Raw genomic sequence first — 21,561 nt, 5'->3', positions numbered from 1 at the left:
TCACCAGAAGCAACAGCAGTTTCTTTGGAACATAGAAGAAATGGGTAATTATCATGTTTAGCGATAGCTTCCATGGCTACATGGACAAACTAGAACTTCAGCAACATAAAAAACACTGCAGTGACCCCTTGATCACGTGGCAGAACGTGCACCTGTGGTGTCATGCATTCTTTAAATGTGAGGTGCAAAGTGAGTAGAATCTCATTTGATTCATTTTACTGTAATGTTCAGCCAGCAGTTTTTCTATTCATTTTTCTCTCTCTTTTTTTTTTTTCACAAATAGAAGAGAGAGACGTTGAGGCAGAGACAGACACGAAGCCACAGTGCAGTTGTGTGGTTTACTCTGGTATTCTGCTGACATGGGATCCATTAGCAGGGTTCGAGGGGCGGGTGTGTGTGTGTGTGTGTGTGTGTGCGGGGTGGGGAGTGGGGGGTCGGAGAATGCACAACAGGACCGGGAGAGAAAAAAAGAGGGAATGGTGGGCCTAAAAATCTGTGAGGCAGAGCTAGCGTCGCTGAAAGACTTTACAGCAGGTTTGAGGCAGGAGAGAAGAAAAGAAGATAGGGAGGAGCAAAGGCCTTGAGAGATGGTGAGATAGCTTCAAGGAAACAAAGGAGATAAGAGTAAGCAGAGATGGAAGTCAGAAGACAGGAAAACACAAGGGAGAATGAAAAGTGATGAGGGTGTACGGTACTGTACATGCCGAGAAAGACAGAAATGTGAGGAGAGGTGGAGGGGAGCTGATTCAGCTTTGCTCTGGCGGAGAATCAAAGGTGCGTAGTAGAACCTACCAGAATAGCAAAGGTACTGAAGAGCTGTGTTTAGTGTCACTGAAACATATTCAGGTGTGCACTTGCCTTAACCAAAATTGTGAATGATGCACAGCACTGACCTCATCTTGGTCCGCTAATGTGCTCCCAACCTGTCAGATGAGTCACCTAATGCTGCAGAGGACTGAGTCAGGATAGGTGCATGTATTACACTGGAGCTTATTCATGGAATACCTCATGCTAATGATAAGGCAGGGTGTCTGCACACTCAGTCATCTTTCCTGTGGTGCCCAAATGATACCCTCCGTCCCTGTCATCACTGGAGTCTTATAGCACGCCAACCAATGGGCGTGTCATCGTCAAGGGGATTGAAAACACCTGGAGGCTGGCATCGTCCCGCCACACATCGCTCAGTCAGATCTGCATGGAAACAGATGCATTTCTGTTTGTGATAGGAATTTACAGAATAACAGAGAGGGTGACAGGGCGCTGTATTACCTTTATTTTCCCATGTGCTTCATGTAATAACTGATGCATCTCAGCAATGCGCTTCTCTCACTTTGCCCACTTTTCTGGGAACATTTTCACATGCAAATGCCCACTCTCCCCAATTGTGCCCCTGACCACAGCATCAAACAGAATGAGGTATCAGAGACGAGAAGGGCAGTGCATCCAATATCAATTTTTTCATATAATCATGTTTTTTTCTCTTCCTTAGCATATCATTTTTAGCCATATGCTCCCCCCCCACCCCCAATCCATGGACTCTCCTCGTCAGAAAGACAAATTACCCAGTGGGCTGCTCTTTTAGCTGTGCTTTCTGTACAATAATCAATTTGAGGACGAGAGAAAGAGAAGGCTAGAGAAACGTGAAATTATTCATCACGGTCTCTCAGTAGCGAGGCTGTAGAGGTGTGGGGGATGGTAGGGGCTACCTCTTCCTCCGCCAGATAATTAGGTAGAAGACCAAAAAGCAGTCATAAGGGGAAGACTGCAGGCCAGCAGTGAGAGGGAAAAAATCCAGACAGAGACGGAGAGTGGAAGGTGCAGAGTTAGGGGATCATAGCTGCTCCGAGAGCAGTTTGTTGTTATATTTGGAAATCTTGAGATGGTGTTTAGTTTGTCGTCCCAGCAACAGACAGATACAAAGGAGAGGATGGAGGATAGACAGCTGGGGCTGGTGACGAGTGAAGGGGAAGTGCACAGAGGACGAAGAGAAGGAGAACGAGAGGGAGGAGGAGGAGGAGGAGGAAGAGCTTTGACTGGAGTGTGACTCGAAGTTAGCGTCAGTGAAACTACTCAGGAGAAATGGAGGATAGTGCAATGAGAGGAAAAATGAGCCAGGCTCTCTCTTGTGGCGGGTGTTTATTCAGAGACCTCTTGTTTCCTACCAATTAAAGGGGCTGGGGACTGCTTCAGCACAATCCCTCCAGCCCCCCCCCCCCCCCCCCCCCCACTCACCCACTGCTCAATCTGTCTTCACTCTCCTCTTCCCTTCTTCTACAGTGTTTGCTCCATGTGCAATTTTTGATCATTTAAACATCTCGTGATGGATATTTGCATATGTGTTTTCGCCTTCTGAGTTCTCCCACCTGACATCCTCAGTCGCTTGACGTTTCTACATATACATATGATATTTATGTTTCTTAAACACTGTATTTAGCTATCTTTAATGTGTTTATCTTGCGTTAATTAATGGTATTATCGACAACAGCCTGCATTTGTTCTGTTCTTATCTACAGCCTTCCCTGTGCTGCTGCAATGACCCAGTTTCCCCAGAGGGATCATTAAAGTTTCATCTTTCACCCCTCATTCATTTCTCTCCCCATTCATTCCTCCCTGGTGCAGCTCAGTCCAAACCAAACAACCCCGTCACTATACTCGATTGCTCTTCCCGTTCCATTCTCTAAATCACCGTCTTTAGCCTCTCTGTGACTTGAAGGCTTTCTAAGTGCCAAAGACTACTGTTTCCAGGCTGTTTTTTATCATGTACAACTGTGAATATGTTGCATCTGTGGATTAACTTTGTGGATGAATTTATCTTTTTTATTTCATTTCATAAAACCCCATGAAGTTAATGGTGATAAGCTGGAGACACAAAGCTGAGAATGTCTTTGAGGCCCTACTGTAGAATAACAACTGAATGAGAAATGTAAAAGAGAAAGACAGCAGAGGGAAACATGGCTGTTTCATACTATCTGCACTGTAGCTGTAATGTGGTGCTGTTATTGCCTGTACACATCATTATCAGTATCAAACACCTGACATGATGCACTAAATGGCTCAATATTCTTTTTTTAACCTTTATGCTGCATCTCTTCGCTTCCCAAACAGCTGTGAGGGAATAATATATAGTGTGGTGCGGATGCAGCCTCTATAATGCCTTGGAGTCATGTGATTCTGCCGTCTGTATCTGCACCATCAGCATCTTTCCCGTCACAATAATGTAATTTTTCCCCCAGTTGAATGAAAGCATTGTTGTGTTGTGGTGTGTATCCTGCTGCTGAATGTATAGCTGTCAATCATCAGCTAATATACCTCGGAATGAAATGCCATAGTCTGTGGAAACAGACCATGATTCTGTCTGGTATCTTTGTCTGATTTAGTGTCCTGGTTTCTTTTTATTTTTTGTCTGTCATACTGGAGAGTGTTAACGTACCAGCCCACAGCCTCTTTCTCTCCTGGGCCCTGAGTTGTCTCTCAGATTGATGACACAGGAAGGACTAGGGCACCTCAGGGTACATTAGTATGTGGAACATAGCTGTAACTGTGAGTGAGTGTGTGCTGTGTGTGCGTATATGTGTGTGTGTTTATTAAGGTGTAACTTTGCCTATTTTGGCACCCGCCTCGCCGTGAAGCGAAAACACTACATCGCAGTGAGAGCTGAGTCGTCTCGTTCCCTCTCGCATCCACTGTAGCTCTTTGTTTCTCTTTGTGTCTGCATCTCTACTCCTACCCGGCTTGTATTTCTTTGTCTTGCTCACTTTTCTCTTTGTTACAATACATCGCCCTCCCCACCGCCACCAACTCTTCTTCTTCCTCCTCCTCCACTCCATCGCCTCTCTTTGTGACCTGGGTGCACTCCTCCCATGGAGCATCTCTCCTGGGTTTTGCTCTTTATTATTTCTACCCACTTCTTCTTACACAAACAAAGGCCAGGTAGGAATTAAGGTAGATACTCATTTAAACAGAGAGGAGCCCACTAAGCTTCAGATTTATGCCCTGTCTGCAATGTGTAATTGCACGTACCCTGAAGTTTGACCCTCTTTGCTTTTTGTCTACAGTTTACAGAAGGTGCTTATTTAGAACTCAGCCTTGCCCAAGGAGATTTTTGCTATGGTCATGCTACTCAAACAAAGGTTTCTCTGGGCCAGTATACTGGAATAAATTTGTCTCAAGGTCCGCTGTCTGCTTTCCACTTCTTTTGTTTTCACAAACAAAGCCCAAAGTGTCTCACCAACCTCTCTGCTTCAACCGCCATTCATTTGCGTTATTAGTGGAAAAATCTAGACATGTGTTTTTTGTCTGTGCAAAAAAAAAATTAATTGACACTCTCACACGCATGCACTTACATACAGGCTTCCCTCCGCTAACCATATTTTATCTACTCGTTAATGTTCCCAATTACTCTGTCAAACACTGCCAACGTTTTGCAGCGTGGCACGCTTATTGAAATGGTAATGCAACCATCTCAAAGTGAAACTCTTTCATTCACTGGCTTCTAAGTGGATTTATTCATGACAATTTACTCTTCTCATGCAGGATTACACTAATGAGAGGGTTAAAGGGTGTGTGTGTGTGTGTGTGTGTGTGTGTGTGTGTGCGTGTGCATGTCTGTGTCTGTGCGTGTGCATGTCAGTGTGTGTGTGTGTGTGTGTGGCTTTTCTTTGCTTTCATGCGAGGGACTCTTGCCCCGGAGAGAAAGGGCCACATTACTATTGCCTCCAGCTCTCTCCATTATTCAGAAGAAGAGGGTTTGATTTGGTTTTGTACCATTTCTCAGTCTGACTGCGAACACTTCCTGCTATCTAAAGGATTCAGGTGTCGACTATAGATGTCACAATTAACTGTGCGAACAGCTTGTTTTTTTGTGAGGTTTTCTCAGTTTATATCTTGATTATCTGAAGTGAGTCATTGAATTGCTTCACACCTGGAACAGGCCCTAAATGTAATAAAGCAGAGCCCGTGTCCCACAGGACCAGATTGTAAGCCATCTCCTTGCAGGAGGTCAGGTCCCGATGGGGATGTGTTGTTAGTACAGATCTCAGTATGTAGGTCATTGTGCTTTGAGTTCAACAATCCCCTGGAATTGCCTGCGCTCTACCACTATTTCGACCTGCTACTGTCAACACCCTGTCATACTCTTCTCTTTGTCCCCTCGCCTGTCGCTCATTAGTGTCATCCACCCAGCATCCTCGCTTGTTTGCTCTCCCGCCTCCCGTTATGACTCACACCAGCAGGAATTCCAGTTTTGTTTGGAATAATTAAAGGGCAGTTTCTGTGCAACTGGAGATCGTTGTTATTTCATAATCACACTTTTTAAATTAGCTTATGGAAGGTGCTGAAAGTAAAGGACATGCCTAATGAGGTAACATTGTTTACCTGAAGAGGGTTACATGTTATTTTATATGTATGGTGATGGGTTAGAGAGTTCATGGTCTACAAAGTGGAGGCTACTTACAAAATAACTGGTGGCAAGAGCAGACGCCACCCACACACATATAAACATTTTATTTAGACTTCAGAGAGACTCGGTCACAGAAAGCTTGCATCATCACAGCTCAGTCTGAGCAGCATAGCAAACACAAAGGACGGCAGCATCATATCTTCAGTAAACTTTATTTTGCCAAACACGTTTCAGAGAACTACGGTTTTCCACATGCATGCTGCGCCCTGAGGGAGGAGACACTTCCTCGACCGCATTTGCAATGATTAAATTCACCAGGCCTCCATCTTGAGTCTCATTTATTTGCTATTCATTTATTTTGCTTAATAGAAGCTTGACTTAATGAAATAGTGAAGACTTGGTAAAATGAATTAAAAATGTTCTCGACAGTGATTAGCATGTTGGTTGATTTTAATGACTGTGTGTACTCACTTGATGCTAGAAGAAAAATATAACAAATACTATTTAAGGCAGCTTTTTTTTCTTTTGCAGCAAAATAATCCCATTTAAATTTAACAAGTAGAACCTCTGTGGATTTACTCCCACTCTCCAGTGACATACAGGTTGGTTAAAAGAAAGAATAATGATTGCCCATGTAGCCTGTCGTTGCTGTATGAATGTGAAGCAACAGATATGGTTGAGATACTCAGACCCAGTTTATTACCTGTAATGTACAGCAGTACATGTGCAGAGAACCACACAGCTTTAACAGCCAGAAAACACATGAGAATGATGTCATCGTAGCTTGTAATGAAATAATACTGTATATTCATGTTTAAGCACATGCATATAATACAAGCTGATTGGTAATATTAAATGTAAACTGGTTAATTGATATTTATGATAAATAATGAAAACAAGTGTGATCTGGGCTGCTGCGGTTAAACTGTGGTTCATTAAACATTATACATCACTGTCACTAAAGCATCATAACAGTGTGGGATTTTACCGTTTAGAAATAACAGCAGGTGAGTTCAGTGTAATGCATTGTTTACTCTGAATGTCGGAGCTTCAAGGTCAGAGTAAATGAGCATAAGTTATGTGTGGGATTGTTTCCAATAAAAAACACGATGTAACCCACAAACAAAAGAGCAATTGTAGTGCGTGCGTGTCTGTGACTTTAACATGTGTAACAACTTATACAACCTGTATTTCCTCAACCTCAAGTCTTAAGTTGAATTCTCTACAGCTCGTAAAAATCTACAGCAGTTCTTCTTAAATCTTAAAACCGAACACAATGTAATGTCTGTGCAATGTTCTCATCTGATTCTCAAATGATTCAATATTTGATGGTGGTTTCGTTTCATACTGTACCAGCATGTGCCCCAGTGCGCACTACTGACAGGATGAACTCATGGAGCAGGTATCAAAGATGAAAATGTCGGTGTTTGATCTCTGCTCGCTCTCTGAAGCTGCACCACCTGTGTTAAATCTAGTTAGTACCATGATCATCATCCTGAGAGCCGATGCAGTGCCGATTTTGTTACAGCTCAGACTTTGGACCCAAATAGATGTAGCCTTTGAAAAGGCAACAACAGGAACTAGAAATCAACCTTTTTGCACTTTATGTGACTGACAATTTTTCGAACCTTATCAGAGCCGTTCAACCTCTGTTTCACCCAGCTCTTCTGCCACTTCACTAATTCTCCTAATCTGCTCTGTGTCCGTCTGTCTTCTCGTATCTGCCCTCTCCTTATTCTCAGCTATGCTTTTCCTCTTTCTCGTTCTCCTGTCTTCCCTCTTACGGAGGGATAGGATGAGTGGAGGAGATTAAAATGGAGGTTACACAATCCTTTTAGCTGGTTTTAATGTCTGCCCCTCACGAGTGATATGTTCTGCACGTACATCAACAGGATTAGAGTGTCAGAACATCCGAGAACTGACGAACCGGTGCATCCATCCTTGCACACACACTCACACACCGTCTTGGTTCACATTGTAAGCCCCTGTCAGAATGAACTACCTCTTAACAGGTTGTATGCATGTTTAGTGCATGTGTGTTTTAGTATAAAACAGAATAACTTACAACAGACTTAGTGAAGAGGCCATAAAAACATGAGTGTGGGTTGGAATTAAGACACAAAAAACAAGACCAAACCATAAAATATAACATGCGTATAATAACAGTAGTGGCCGGTTCTGTTTGCACTGTGAGCATGTATGTCTATGTGCCATACAGGGCAGTGACAAAAAAAAGATGGTGTTTACAAAATAAATGTAAATAAATGTCTGATACAAATCCAGATAGCACAGGTCAGAGCGGGGCTAACATTCCTAACATGTCAACGTAAAGATGTGTATGAAGCTGCAGTCGTGGCCTGACAGAGATATACAGCGGGGTGGGAGGGGCGTTGAGTCTGAGAGAGAAAAGAACAAGTTTAAGAGCAAGTAGAATTTGGCCCAACAGGGAGCTTTATCTTGGTAAGTGAGCTCCTGTGTTGAGTTAATTGGCTTGCCAAACATGAGATAGGTTTATGGTCCTGCATGCAAAAAAAAAAAAAAAAAAACTGTTTGCCCTGGGACTTTTTTGAGTAATGATTTCTTTGCAGAAAATGAAATTCAAATAAGGGAGCTTGGGGAGGACGAGCCAGGAATTTTTGTTTCCTTTATAAGCACTGTGTGGTGTCTTCTGGATGCTAGTGTATTCTGCAAATCTCGTGTGGCATAGTTATGATACTGAGCTAATGCATGTCTCCTAATTTGTATGTGCGGGAACTTCGTTTTTTATTGGATTTGCTTGGTTGCAGTTCATATCATGTTATTGGCTCTAGTATGCGCCTGCAAAGAGGCACAGGGCCCACTGGACCTCCTGTGTAAGTGTGTGTGTGTGTGTGTGTGTGTGTGTGTGTGTGTGTGTGTGTGCGTGCGTGCGTGTGTTTGTGTGTGTGTGTGTTTTCTTTCTATCTATCTGACCAGCTAACTATACGTGAGATGCACATATTGGTTTTTCTGTGGAGCAGCTGTTTCTCCTGCAGCTTTCAGTCTCTCCAGACAACAACCCTGTAAGAGCAAGGAGGAGAAGAGGAGGAGGAGGTGGTGGAGGATACAGGGGGGGTGGGGGGGGGGTGGAAGCAGAGAGGTAGGGTGTAAGGAGAGGTCAGGGAAGAGATTGTGAGAAAAGTCAAGGATTTCATATCTGCAGGGATTGGAAGATAGCTGTATATTTAAGGTATTTATTACATTTATACACTATATTTTCAAGTTGGTGCTCTAGGATATTTTAGTCAAAGAAAGCTGGTTTGTATTTCAGCTGAAATGTTTTTTAAGCACTGGGAAACATTAAGACCTCTGGACAGTGTTCTAGATGCCAGTACTTATTTTTACTACTTACTCTTGGAATAATTTATTTTAGTGCGGTCTCAGTCCAAAGTGCCACGGAACCATAATTCCAGCTTCTGCCTCTTTTTCCATTTCATTATTTACATATCACAGACAAGCCTGATGAAATACCTACAGTATGTAAGGAATAAGCGTATGGGCACTTTTAAGGTTGATGCTCTGCATTTCTTTTCACTTTTTAAAATTTGAACTCACTATTGACAATGTGTGTGAGATACTGAAAGACTGAAATATATTCAAATATAAGACTATTATGTTGTTGTGAGAATACTTCTGAATGATGCTCACGTAGAAAGTTGAATAGCATTCGGTCAGTGACGCTCACTTTGTACTCTTTAAGTCATGTGTTAAGAAAATACGCAAAAGCTGCTTATTTAGTTTTTGGTGGGTAAAGAAATGAAGTTTGATGCTGAACTCACAATGTTTTTTTCTAGACTAGTAAGGAAACAGCTGTAAATACTAACGTTAGCTATGTAGCAAAAGCAAAACTCAAAACCAGCTCCTTTAAGCAGAGGTAACATGGATCGGCATCTTTAACCATCCTTCAAACCACTGGTCATTTTTACACTTCTGTTTTTGTACAGATTAAACATGAGGATGTCGCGTGTGTTCGGCTGGTGAGCTGCTGCAGAGACAGTTCAGCTCTTGTCTCCTGTTTCCATGCTTCTGTATGCTACGACAAGCTAAGCTAAGTGGCTGCTGGTTGTCGTGTCATTTGTAGAATGGGATCGATTTTCACAAGCATATTTCCCAAAATGCCAAACTATTCCTTTACACCTAATGTCAAAGAGAAACCCACATAAACCTTTCCTGACAAAAGAGAATAGGATTTGGCAACTGATGACTGTTGTACTGAACCTGAGTCTACTATTGAAAAGACCCTCCATTTAATTTACTCACAAAGAAAACTGTATTTATTATACAGTCTGCAGCTAATTATGCTCATCAAGCTCGAACCCTGCTGACTGTAAAAATGTGATCCCATTGCTAATGTTTAATTCCTAGAGCCAACAGTGACTTACATGTCATGGCACGTTTCCCTGCTTTCATTGTGTTCTCCTTTTATGTCATATGAAGGTTTTGATAAATTATAAAGCGCATGAAAGTATAAAACGCATCAAACTAACGATGTGGAAATTCCAAAGTGTTCCTCTGAATTCTTCATAAAAACCTGAAGTAAATCTGTCGGTGGTCTCTAAACAGGCACCGGGACAAGCTGATTGCTAATTGTATTCCTCCGCTATAATGTGAGTTGGAAGCAGAAGCGTGCACAGCTGTTGTCTGCTTTTGGCAAATCGTAGCTATAACTGATATTAAACCAGTAGTGTTGATGTTGACTTTGGGACATGCAAATGATTGCTGCACTAAAATAGCTGCACAGCTGGATCTGCAGTATGTGAAAGCACTTTGGATACAAAATGGAGTAACAAAGGGGGGGCAGTTTTGACTGTGGTGACTAAAGGTGTCTATGGCCGTCTCCTGCAGTGATGCAGTGTGATAAGGTTACTGCATGTGCCCCGTCCCACCCCCTATCTGAGGGGTTAGATTGTCTTCCTTTCTGGTCCAGTTGGACTCTGCAGAGAGGATTATTGGAGCTCGGCTGCAGTAGGCCTTTCAAGCTCCGGCTTGGGCTCCAGAGGACTAACAAAAAGTCAGACACTGTCAGATCCAGGGTAGGGAGGCCAAGGGCTGATGCTTTGAAGTAAGCTATGAGATTCTCATCTGGAGGGATCAGATGGAGGGAGAAAAGAAGACAGCGCGAGGTGCAAAGCTCCAGCTAAACTGGCAAGCTGGGTTGGTTTCAGGAGCTGTGGAGGTGGGTTTCACTGTTATGAATGGCTTTGACTCAATGAAATCCTGTGAAATTCACATGTGTACAACTTCTGAGATGATTTGAGAATAACAAGGGAGACATGATAGCATGCGAAGCCTTAAAATACTGATGCAAGAGGGAAAGAATAGAGGGGAAACGACATTAAAGTAAAGTAGAAGATTTAGCTGAATCTTTTGAAGTCGACAAAGATATACAGGAGAAATATTCATGATCCTGTGGTGATTGTTCTCTGCATGATTCTTCAAATGTCCTTCAAATCAGGGCAGTCACCTCAGGATGTCCACATTATAGTAATCAGCCTGCGACGTTTAAAAATGTATGTATCCAGTAAATGTTGTTCCTCATTCTCTCCGTCTATGGAGCCTGGTTTTTGCCAACGCCACTAACTTAAGGGATTTAAGGCGAGACACAGATGTCAGCAACATCACTCCGAGGAAGAAGATTGTCAGGATATGTTTACAGATAAGAAGAAATGATATGACTTATGCAGATGACAAGGAAAGAAACGAATGCAGGAAAGCAGGGGGAACTGAAGATTGTGGAGAAACTGGAAAAAAAGTTAAGGTTTCTAACATAGTTTAGGTTTTGAAAGAAAGAAACAGATACTTACATTTGTGTTTGCTTGTATGGTTTTTACTTGAGCATGCATAATTTCCTATTATAACATAATAAGCAGATACATTTTCCCTTCTTAGAATATAAACAGTCAGTTTTACAAACACATGTTCTGGATTATTTGTGTGCTTACCCAGCACAACAGTGCAACATGCAGAAACCAGCCGACTTTGCCCTGTTCAGATACATAAACATAAACACCGCACGTCTGAGAAAATTCTTCTTGCTAACCTTCATAAGCTTCCTCTGCTTTTAACTCTTATCTCTTCCTGCTTTATTTCTTACGCTAACTAAGGCTATCATCAAAAATAAATCTTTAACAAAGGGCCTTGAGGAAACAGTCCGGGCTTTCAGATCCTGTGGAGACTTTGGATCTTACAAGATTGTAAAAACAGATGTGTAATGTGATTGCTATTGGAATTATAAGATAGGATCAGTCAATCAATCACCATGCACTCACAAACACACACACACACACACACACACCTATACACACACACAGACACACACAGACACATACACACACACACACACACACACACTGTACAGGCAATTGTGATGGTCTCACTTTCTTCCTGTCTGAAGTAACCTCAACCATGTTTTCGTGTCCCATGAGGAATGCCTTTTATCATGTGACATGGTGATGTTGGCGGCGGCGGGGGGGGGGGGGGTCAGCCAGCTGTTTCCCATCAGTACTCAGTCAACTGCAGCCAGCCAGTTGCAACCCTGTTCAGAGGATCAGAGGGGCAGAGCAGCGGAGGGGCTCACAGAGATACGGGGGCCAAAAAGCGTCCAATTAGAAGGTCATCCCAATTTGTTCTCCCACGTCCACGCTGCTCATCAGGCACCTCAGGCCCGCTCGCCCAGTGTTATATACAAATCCGTAGCCAGAGGTGAATGGGTTGCCGCCATCTGGGAGTGATTATGCCTTTTCCTCATTGTTTCCTGTCTTTTCACCCCAACCCAGCTCCACTGAGTTCTGCTATTCAGCTAGCTCTGTGTTGGCTCAGCTCCCTTGGCTTGTTCAGGTTCTAAGCCCCCCCATGTAATTTAAGACCGGGAATGCTCAACAGCAGTCACTCATGCACAGGCGTTTACATTAGCACATGTTGTTCACCTCGTCAGGAACAGGAATCTGCTCAGTTTTATGTAACAAAAGGTTGTTTTCATTCATGATGTTCACCGCTCTCTTTTACACATCCCAGTTCCTGGTTATTGATGTCTCTGCTGTAATCTTACAAGTTATTTTCTTTAAATAGACCTTTTCAACATATTTATGACGTTATAATCCCTTGTCATTAGAGAAGTGTTCCTCTTTGAGGCTGTACACTGAGGACCTTTATATCCAGTCTATGGTGGCGACAGGAAGGAGCTGCCTGTGACCACTAGAAATCACACTCTTGTGTTGGGCTTCTTGGAGTGGATGTGAGTTTGCTTTGTATCCAGTTCAGTCCTCTGGCTGCAGGATCTTCTTCAGTGTGCACGGCTGCTCGTTGTGGAAAGATGATAAATTGCTGTGGTAGTTCTCTGCTGCCTGTGAGGGAGCCGTCCACAGCTCACCTTCCTGCGGTGTCTTCTCTCCTTACTGTCAGCCATCAGGACAAGCAGCCTCCTCAGCAGATAGTCCGTACAGTCCTCACCCACTGTTTAGTTAGGAAGCCAAGCAGAGATCCCGAGAGATTCTGTCACTTATATTACAGTGGTGAACGGGTAAAGTAATGTCTAATAGACTAACGGATAGATGTAAAGAATATTAATACTCTGTGTGCCGCTCCTGATGGACGTAGCTAGAAAACAACCCTTCTAGTGGAACTCATAAGGTCATGTGTGTTCCACATCGATGGCACAACATCCTGCCGCTCAAGTGATTGAAGTCTTGAGAACAGTGTTACAAGGTGATTAACAATAAGAGTGATTGTGGCTTTGTTCCTCTTACAAAAGCAGTGCCAATTATGTGTTTTGTACATTTCATTTCCATGTGAAGAACTAGAAAATGAGAGACGATTAGAGAAAAAATGAAATAATGAATAAAAGCAATTTCCCTGGTTTCTTGAGTTTAAAACAGCATAAAGTCACAACTCCTGAACTCAGAGCTGTAAAATTCCCACTTGTCAAAGCAGTGAATGCCACATCAGTCAGTCTTGGAAATTGACTCTTCTCGTTGACACAATAAATACGACTCCACATGAAGGCACCGAGATGAGCCAATATTATGCTTTGCCATTTTCTAATCACAGTTAAACATCATTAAACTCTACTCTCCTCCTGCTTTTCTGTGTGTTTCCCAGTTTTACGTGACGACTTCAGGCAGAACCCCGTGGATGTCATGGTTGCGGTGGGTGAGCCCGCAGTGCTGGAGTGTCAACCACCCCGTGGGCACCCTGAACCCACCATCTCATGGAGGAAAGATGGAGCCAGTTTAGATGACAGAGATGAACGCATCACAGTAAGAGAAGCCATTTTCAGCTTCAACATAAAACCGACACCAACTAATTATTATCATTATTTTCATTATCAGTATGTCTATTTTCATTATTTCTTCAGTTAATCGTCTGTAATTAAATTTCAGAACATAGTGACAAATAATCATCTCAAGTTCCCAGATATTCAGAACGCTTGTTATGTCCAACCAACAGTATAAAACCGAGGGATATTCAGTTAAAATCATATGAAAAGGAGGAAAGCTGCAAGTCCTCAAACTCGAGAAGCTGGAACCATGTAGTGATTATTTTGGCATTTTTGCTTGAAGTACGACTTTAACTCACTGAAGATCTGACGAGTTGATCCTACTAAACAAACTGCCTCGAAAAAAATAAGTAAATATAACTATTTATATTCATTTATGTTGACTTCATATCTACTTATTAACTTTACTTAAAATAGTTGTCTTTACTTCATTTTGTGAAGTTGTTCCAATTCACCCAGTTTTTTCATTATTCACCCTCATGTAAGACAAAATACTGACAACTGGTTGATACGCACATAAACAAAAGTTGTTTGGTGTAAGTGTTTAGTTTTTAATTGCCCTTTTTGGGACGCTAAAGAACCAATTACCTCTCACCTCAGTCATGTTGAAGTGTGGAAGAGTAAGCATGTTAAGTCAAGATCTATTTGTGGTTACAAGAACACTAAATAATACCATCATCTTTATCTGTGCCCACACAGAAGTGAAAATTTCAGGAGAAAAAAGACCATAATGCATCACAAACACAGTATAATGCTGTTTTATATACGACTCCTGGCAAAAATACGCAATACCAGAGAACAGCAACAAGCTGACACTAGTAGTGTCATCATATGAGCATTAGCATGGCATTAATCTGATATATGAAGCTGTCATGTGGCGTGTACCACACAGCAGTGATTGTCTTTTTATGTTTTTGTATAAACTGAATTGATTTAGTGCCTGACGGATTAAGGCAGCAAGAACTCTCAGTCCTTTAACTCAAGCATATAACCAGGTTTGAGCAACTCACATGATTTTGTGTGTCCGTGTGTGTGTGTGTGTATGTGTGTGTGTGTTGATTTGTTTATTTGAATGTCTGTGCGTGCTCCCGGGGACACACCGGAGAAGATTCAAAGCTCATGTTAGTGTGGAGTGACAGGTAGAGTCTCTCTGGGGGGCTGTGATGGACAGAGCAGCTCTCTCTGATTTAAGGAGAGGCCTGGATCAGAGCTGGGGGAAGGCTCCTCTGAGGGAAATACAAAGGCTGCTTTTTGCTTTGTACTTTCTGCGTGCCTGTCTTTGTCCTCCCTAATCATCTTTTCTATATGGAAATATGTCTTTGCCAGAAGAGTTCACTCAAAGACATCACTTACTGTACAAAGACCAAAGGAGTCCACCACAAGTGATTCATAGCTGCTTTCAGTCTTTTTGAGGGCTTCCCTTGTGGGCTGGACCATCATTTATTAATACTGATATGTAGATAAAGTTGTGACTTGATTCTTGAGGACAATTTTTAGAAGGTTCTGATATGCATAAGTGCTATTTATTGACTATAATTCAAACGTTGAGTGCCTTTACACAGATGTATGTATATCACAGAATACGCAGCTTGAGCCTGTGTGTGCCTTTAGGGCATCTAAGGCTATGTGAAGAAGAAGAAAAAGAATATACTGAAAGAGAGGAGAGATTCAAGTTGAGATGCAAGTTGAGGTTCCAGTGTCCAAGATGGAGGACAGACAAACCACATTTGGATATCTTAGCAATAGAGTTGCTGCTAAAAACGAGGATTGGTCAGTGAAGGAAATAAAAAAGCTTGTGGTCTTCTCTTTAATCAGCTGCTAAAGTTACTAGTGTAGCTGGGTCAAAGGCGTTGGTTAGAACACAATCATCTTTACTCTGCCACAAAATGTAATATTGGTTCATCAAGGGACAAAGACTCAGCGGGCCGAGAGCCATTGGACGACCAGTCAATCTAAGACTTCATCCAGGGTTCAGGTGAATAACCTCATTCACCTCATTTATTATGTATTTGATGAAAATATTAGTGCTCATCATATGAAACAGAAAACTACAGTATGGCAAAGATTATCAGCTAATAATGTAAACTGTATATTCACTGACATTCAAGTAATTAGAAATTTTATTGCATGTCCACATCTCACAAGTTCCTCTACAACTTATTCGCTGTGATATCATGTAACTTTTATTAATATCTGTTAACATTTAATACAGTTATCTTCTCTTTCATGTGGAAATAAGACACACGCTATAAACTATATTCAAAAATCTACAGAAGCTAAATTCTATTTGTTTGTTTCAGGCCAATATAATGCTGTAAATTACTGTTAATGTCTGTGTTTGTGCTCGGATCGGCTCTAATGTGAGTCTAAACATCCAAACCTAATTCATCGAAAACTTACTTGAGGAGCTGAATCTGCACTATCAGTAACGCCCCCACTTTCTCCTCGTGATTACAAGTGGCTGGCATTGTGTATGAAAAGTACATACGACCACAAGCCACACCACAGTTTGTTAAATATTCCTCTGAAAACCACATCATTTGCAGCAGATCTGGAACGTCAGCCACAGTTAGGTCTCTCTTAGTTGTTATTTATCTGGTGGATGGTGTGAGATGCTTGTGGTGGAAGGTTAGCCTGGAGGAGGATGACTAATAAATGAAAGGCTGTCGGTTTCATCCTTGCAGCAGCAATTTAATGATGTCTTCCATCTGTGAGCTGGTGAGTGGACAGTGCCCACCGAGCAAGGTGCTGTCTAGCATGACGCTGAACCCCCTGCCTGCTTTATGGACACGGCACTGTAGGCAGCCTTGACCTCTGACCTCTTTTAAGAAATAACAGAGCTGTGCAATTACAGGCTAGCCACACGATAGCTGTGTGTGTCTCCGGTGGGCTAGAGACACACACAGCTATCTTAAGTCCCAATAGAGCGGCTGAAAGTTTAATTGAAGTTGATGCCTGGAAGAAGCTTTCAGATATTTGGGTGCAGGGAACGGCCTTGTGTTTGTTTTGTGGTCTTCAGATCGGTATGCTCCCCCACTACAGTTTCACGTCTGCTCACTGCTACTGTGATATCACCTCTAACACTGGGTATCTGCAGACTATCAATAGAGTGGCTCACATTCAAAGCACCATAAAGACAGCTACCTTGGTCTGTGGGGGCGTATGGTGGATAGGATATGAAAAGACTGAAAACAGCATGGAGAGCATATATCTGCCACCTCTTTGTTGTGTGTGTGTGTGTGTGTGTGTGTGTGTGTGTGTGTGTGTGTTTGTGCAGATATCAGTGAGGAGAAGCTAACAAGTTTGGGAAAGGCAAAGAATACTGACTGAACATCTGAGGATTGAATCTACAAAGACGCGATGTCTTTGTTCCCAGGGTTCTTTGCTTATGTAGCACTAGATATGAATTATGTAATTTTATAATGGGTGACCTTCTGTGCAGCTTGAAAGGCAGTGCAAATTCTATTCCTTAGCTAAAAAGATGCATAGAGATGCACACAGACATACATGACATTGCTGCTCTTATACCTACTGTATATTATCAAATGGAGGATGATTATATGTGGGTGAAATCACACATTAAAGTAGACATGTTCACAGAGGGAGCTTTAGCTTTGGCACATTTTATCACAAAATGTACAAATGTTGTGCAGATTATTTACCCTCATTATGAATGTGCACACGTACAGCACACATAAGGGTAGTCGGGGCTTGTGCAAATACAGCTGTGCAAATATTGTGTTGTGCTTTGTTTTAGATCCGCAGCGGCAAACTGATGATCACCAACACCAGGAAGAGTGACGCAGGGAAATATATCTGCGTCGGGACGAACATGGTGGGCGAGAGGGAGAGCGAGATCGCCGAGCTCACCGTGCTGGGTAAAATCTGCAGCGTTGTCATCGAACTGTGCAATGTTCCAGAGCTTCAGTTCTTGGTGGTGTAGTTTGCCAGTTCGCTGTGTGAGGTCTTTGTCACTAGGGTATAATAACCCATTAATTACGTTGATTATGCAGGACTACCATCCAATCTGCCAGCTGTGCTTCCAACCAACACATGTGCTGAGCATCTACCGCTGATGCATCCGGTGCTACAGCCTCTCAAACCTTTCGAAACAAGTGCTCCCCATGCTCCCACCGACAGCTCCCACCCCAAATGTCTGCTTCCAGCCTCTATTCTCCACCCCTCCTTTTATGCTGCTAACATTTCCCATCAGAATAGAGCTCTTATCAGTATCACACAGTTCGATGACCTTGGTTAAGGTTGGGAGTATACAGTACAGTGTCTCATGGAGCCGTTCAAGGCTATGAGAATAATCCTGCTGAATGCAGAAACGGGTCAGAATACATTGTTCTACAGGTTGTGCATAATGAATGACTTTGGAGACTGTCGGAGGATTATCACTAGAATACAGTATTACATTTGCAGTGTGTGGCTGTATTTATTGCCAGTTGTTTAGTTTTTTTAATCTTCAGGCATGGAGCAGACAGTATTGGTAGTTTCTGCGGATCAAATGTTCAAGTGAAAAGTGATTTTCTGTCAAAGTGAAATGTGTCTTGTAGCTTAGTGCCAGGTACATTAACATTTTCGTTCATTCCTGCACAACTTCCTTGCTTCAGGAGCGTGTTATTGTAAAACTACTCACTAGACAATGCACCATTCACCCACTGTGTGAATCTCCACATCATTGCAAATGAGGGAAACCTCAATGATCTTCAAGGTTTACATAAATAAATGAAATGAAAATAAACTATAGAAATTACACAAAGAGAACAATTAGTAAATGATGTAATCTATACAATGATATCATAAAAAATCACTGGATGAGTATATTGATGTTTATACTTGATATTGCGCTGCCTTCCAGAGCGCCCGACCTTCGTGAAGCGGCCCAGCAGTGTGGTGGTGTTGGCAGACGAGAGCGTGGAGTTCCACTGTTTGGTTCAAGGAGACCCTGTTCCCACTATCCGCTGGAGAAAAGACGATTCTGACCTGCCGAAGGGCAGGTAATGCACAAAGGGCCTCTACATACAGTCATTACCATGCAAGCACGGTGTTTCAACTTTTCCTTTCATCTCTTGATTGTGTGTGTCTGTCCTGCCTCCAGATTTGAAATCCTAGAGGACCATACCTTGATTGTTCGCCAAGTGACCTCTTCAGATGAGGGCTCCTATACATGTGTGGTGGAGAACATGGTTGGGAAGTCTGAAGCATCCGCCACGCTCACTGTACACGGTCAGTACAACCCGATCCTCACAGTTAATGTCCTCCAACCGTAGTACCACACACTTCTCTATGCAGCATACAGGTCACATACTTTTTTCCAGGGCCTCTGATAGTCTTTTCATGGATGAAGTATCTGCAAAACAGCTGCTCCAGCCTAACAGGAGAACTAATCCTGTCTTGTAGTGTCACAAATTAGCAGGCAGCGACTTCTACCTCACTTTTTATCCAGACCTAGTTTTCCTTATTGCGCCTAAGGCTGTTGTTTCCCTCAACACAGTAGTGGTAGTAGTGGCAGGAATTATCTCTGGGGTATTTGTGATTTTATTTTTTTGTTTCTTTTTACTCCCTGGCTGGAGGTCATATAGTGTCTGCAGCAGTTCTAAATAATAAGCAGTACAGGGCGTTGCTGCAGTTTGTTTACACTAAGTTTCATAGTAATGTCGTGTATAAACTGAGGAGAGCATGCAAAGTAAATGTTTACGTGACCACAGAAAATGGATTCATTTGGTCCAAGTTGTCTTGCCACAATGACACCCTTTAGTTTTTAAATCAGTCGCAGGAAATGAGCAGTAAGGCACCTCTCACGGTCGCACACACAGACCCATATCTATACACATAAACATACACACACCCACGGCAGTGACACGGTGGGTGACACAGACTGTGAGGACAGTAGGACTTAATTAAAGATAAGGCAGGGTTGGTTGCATGCTGGGAAATGACATGGTTCAAATTACATCATTTTCCTCTCCCTCCTAAAACCTGAGAAAACCAGCGTCATGGGGGACCGAAGCTAATTTGGGCAGTGAATGGAGAAGGGCAGGAGTAACTGGCAGATGTGTAGTAGTTGTATTCTGGGAGGAAACAGAGAGCCATCAAAGTGAATGTGTGTTTCATAATAAAATTAAAAAAAACTCTCTTACTTAACCTCTGGCTAGCTCAGTCAGAGCTGTAGTCTCAACCACAGAATCATTTTTACAGACTTAGAACATTTGGTTGATATTAAACAGTTGCCATTTGAAATAACTGCAGCAAGCCAAGGAGGTTAGTCATTTTAAGGTTTGCACAGGTTCCAAGCATGAAATGAAATGACTCTTCAGTGCTGCACTCATTAAAGTCATCTGTAATCTTTCAGACATTCACTTGGGAGAAACTTTTAGATAAATTCAATTGCCTAAACTTGACACATGTCCTTCCAGACAGGGAGCTTAAACCCAGCTTTCCTGCGCTATGCAAAATCATGTGCTTCACTTTTCTAAAAACATTCTTTGAACACAAAAATGTTGAGCAATAACCGCAGTCATCCTCTCACAGTAGTTCCAAAACCAGCTGCTTAGCTAGCCATTCATTTCACTATAAATCTAGTTTACAGATGTCAAGATGCACAGACTTTCCCATCTCTAAATATGTCTTTGTGTAGCACATTTAGCATAGCAGAACCCCCCCCCCCCCCCCCTTCTCCCCCTTCTCCCCCCTCTCTTCAGACACAATGCTCCCTCAGGTTTATGTCCTCATTAGAGGATTGTATCTTTGTCTAAATACGCCTCAAGGCTGGATGGCTATGTAGCTCAAACCCGCAATTACATATTCTTTTCACACCTCACAATGAACAAGCCTGATGAGTCTAATTGGGGCTAAATAGTGCGCCTTGTCCTTTGACATCTCTGACATATATTTATATATAAAATACATACAGTCCTGCAGTAGTGACACAGAAATACAGAAATTAGCCAATTTTGTATAATCTGAATGTTTAATAAAATGTCCAAAGTTACTGAACAACAACAAAACAACAAAACTATTTCATATAATGAAATAAAAAATAAACATATAATTTACACTGGACACAATTATTAGCTCATGAATTCACCAGTTAATGGTGGTGATTGTTTCCAGTTTTGTTTTCTCACAATGTTGAAGACGAGACCACCAAAGATCTTTAAGACCCTGTTTCCACAGTTTCACAGTCATGACACACAAGCCATCTGAAGAACAGCCCTACCTGCAGTGAAATGCGGTGGAGGTTCTGCGGTGCTGTGGGGCTGCGGAGCGGCCTCTGGTACTGGAGCTGTTGAATGTGTCAAAGTGCTGTTTTAGAGCGAAATGTCTAGTTTAGTGTCAGAAAACGGCTGAAGAGGAAAAGAGGGGCTGTTTTAAACTGCCACAATGGAATCCATTGGCACCTAAATCCAATTGAAACCCTATGGAGGGAGCTGAAATCTGCCAGAGCAAAAAAAGACTGCAAACTTAAAAGAGCTTCAATGGCAGTAGAAGAAGAAACCACCAGCAGACAGGTGCACGGAGCTTTTAGATGGTTACTGGAAACGTTTAGAGGCTGTCAGTGTCGACAAAGACTCCGCAACCAAAAATTAGTGAACGCTGCCAATAATTGTCTCCAGGGTGCTTGTGCTTGTACTATTTCACAACTATGCACGTTTTTTTGTTGTTCAGTAACCTTGGACATTTTATTAAAATACTCCTGTAAAAAAAAATTGGCCCATTTGCATTAATTTTGAATTATGTATTTGAAATTCAGGAACGCAAAATAATTTTGACCAGGAATGTAAATGTGTATTATCACAGTGTGAACTCATCATTTTGTCTCTCTGCCTGAAGAATAATAGCGAGATAAAATGAATATCCTCAT

General features: G+C 42.2%; 1 protein-coding gene across 2 annotated transcripts in view; it reads left to right on the top strand.

The window, feature by feature from the left end:
* The window catches only part of LOC130182081 (roundabout homolog 1-like), a 72,271-nt gene that overhangs the window by 36,996 nt on the left and 13,714 nt on the right, over positions 1-21,561 (top strand). The window contains exons 3-6 of one of the 2 annotated variants that reach the window (XM_056396649.1): positions 13,514-13,671; positions 17,449-17,569; positions 18,556-18,694; positions 18,796-18,923. In XM_056396649.1, the coding sequence (XP_056252624.1) occupies positions 13,514-13,671; positions 17,449-17,569; positions 18,556-18,694; positions 18,796-18,923 (546 nt within the window). Of the gene's footprint in view, positions 1-13,513; positions 13,672-17,448; positions 17,570-18,555; positions 18,695-18,795; positions 18,924-21,561 lie in introns of those variants that run through there. The other variant, XM_056396650.1, reaches the window with a different exon arrangement.

This window comes from Seriola aureovittata, chromosome 15 (assembly GCF_021018895.1).
Source record: "Seriola aureovittata isolate HTS-2021-v1 ecotype China chromosome 15, ASM2101889v1, whole genome shotgun sequence".
Classification (NCBI taxonomy): Eukaryota; Metazoa; Chordata; class Actinopteri; order Carangiformes; family Carangidae; genus Seriola; species Seriola aureovittata.
The sequence above is the reverse complement of the archived record's forward strand: the minus strand, read 5'-3'. Positions and strand labels throughout refer to the sequence as shown.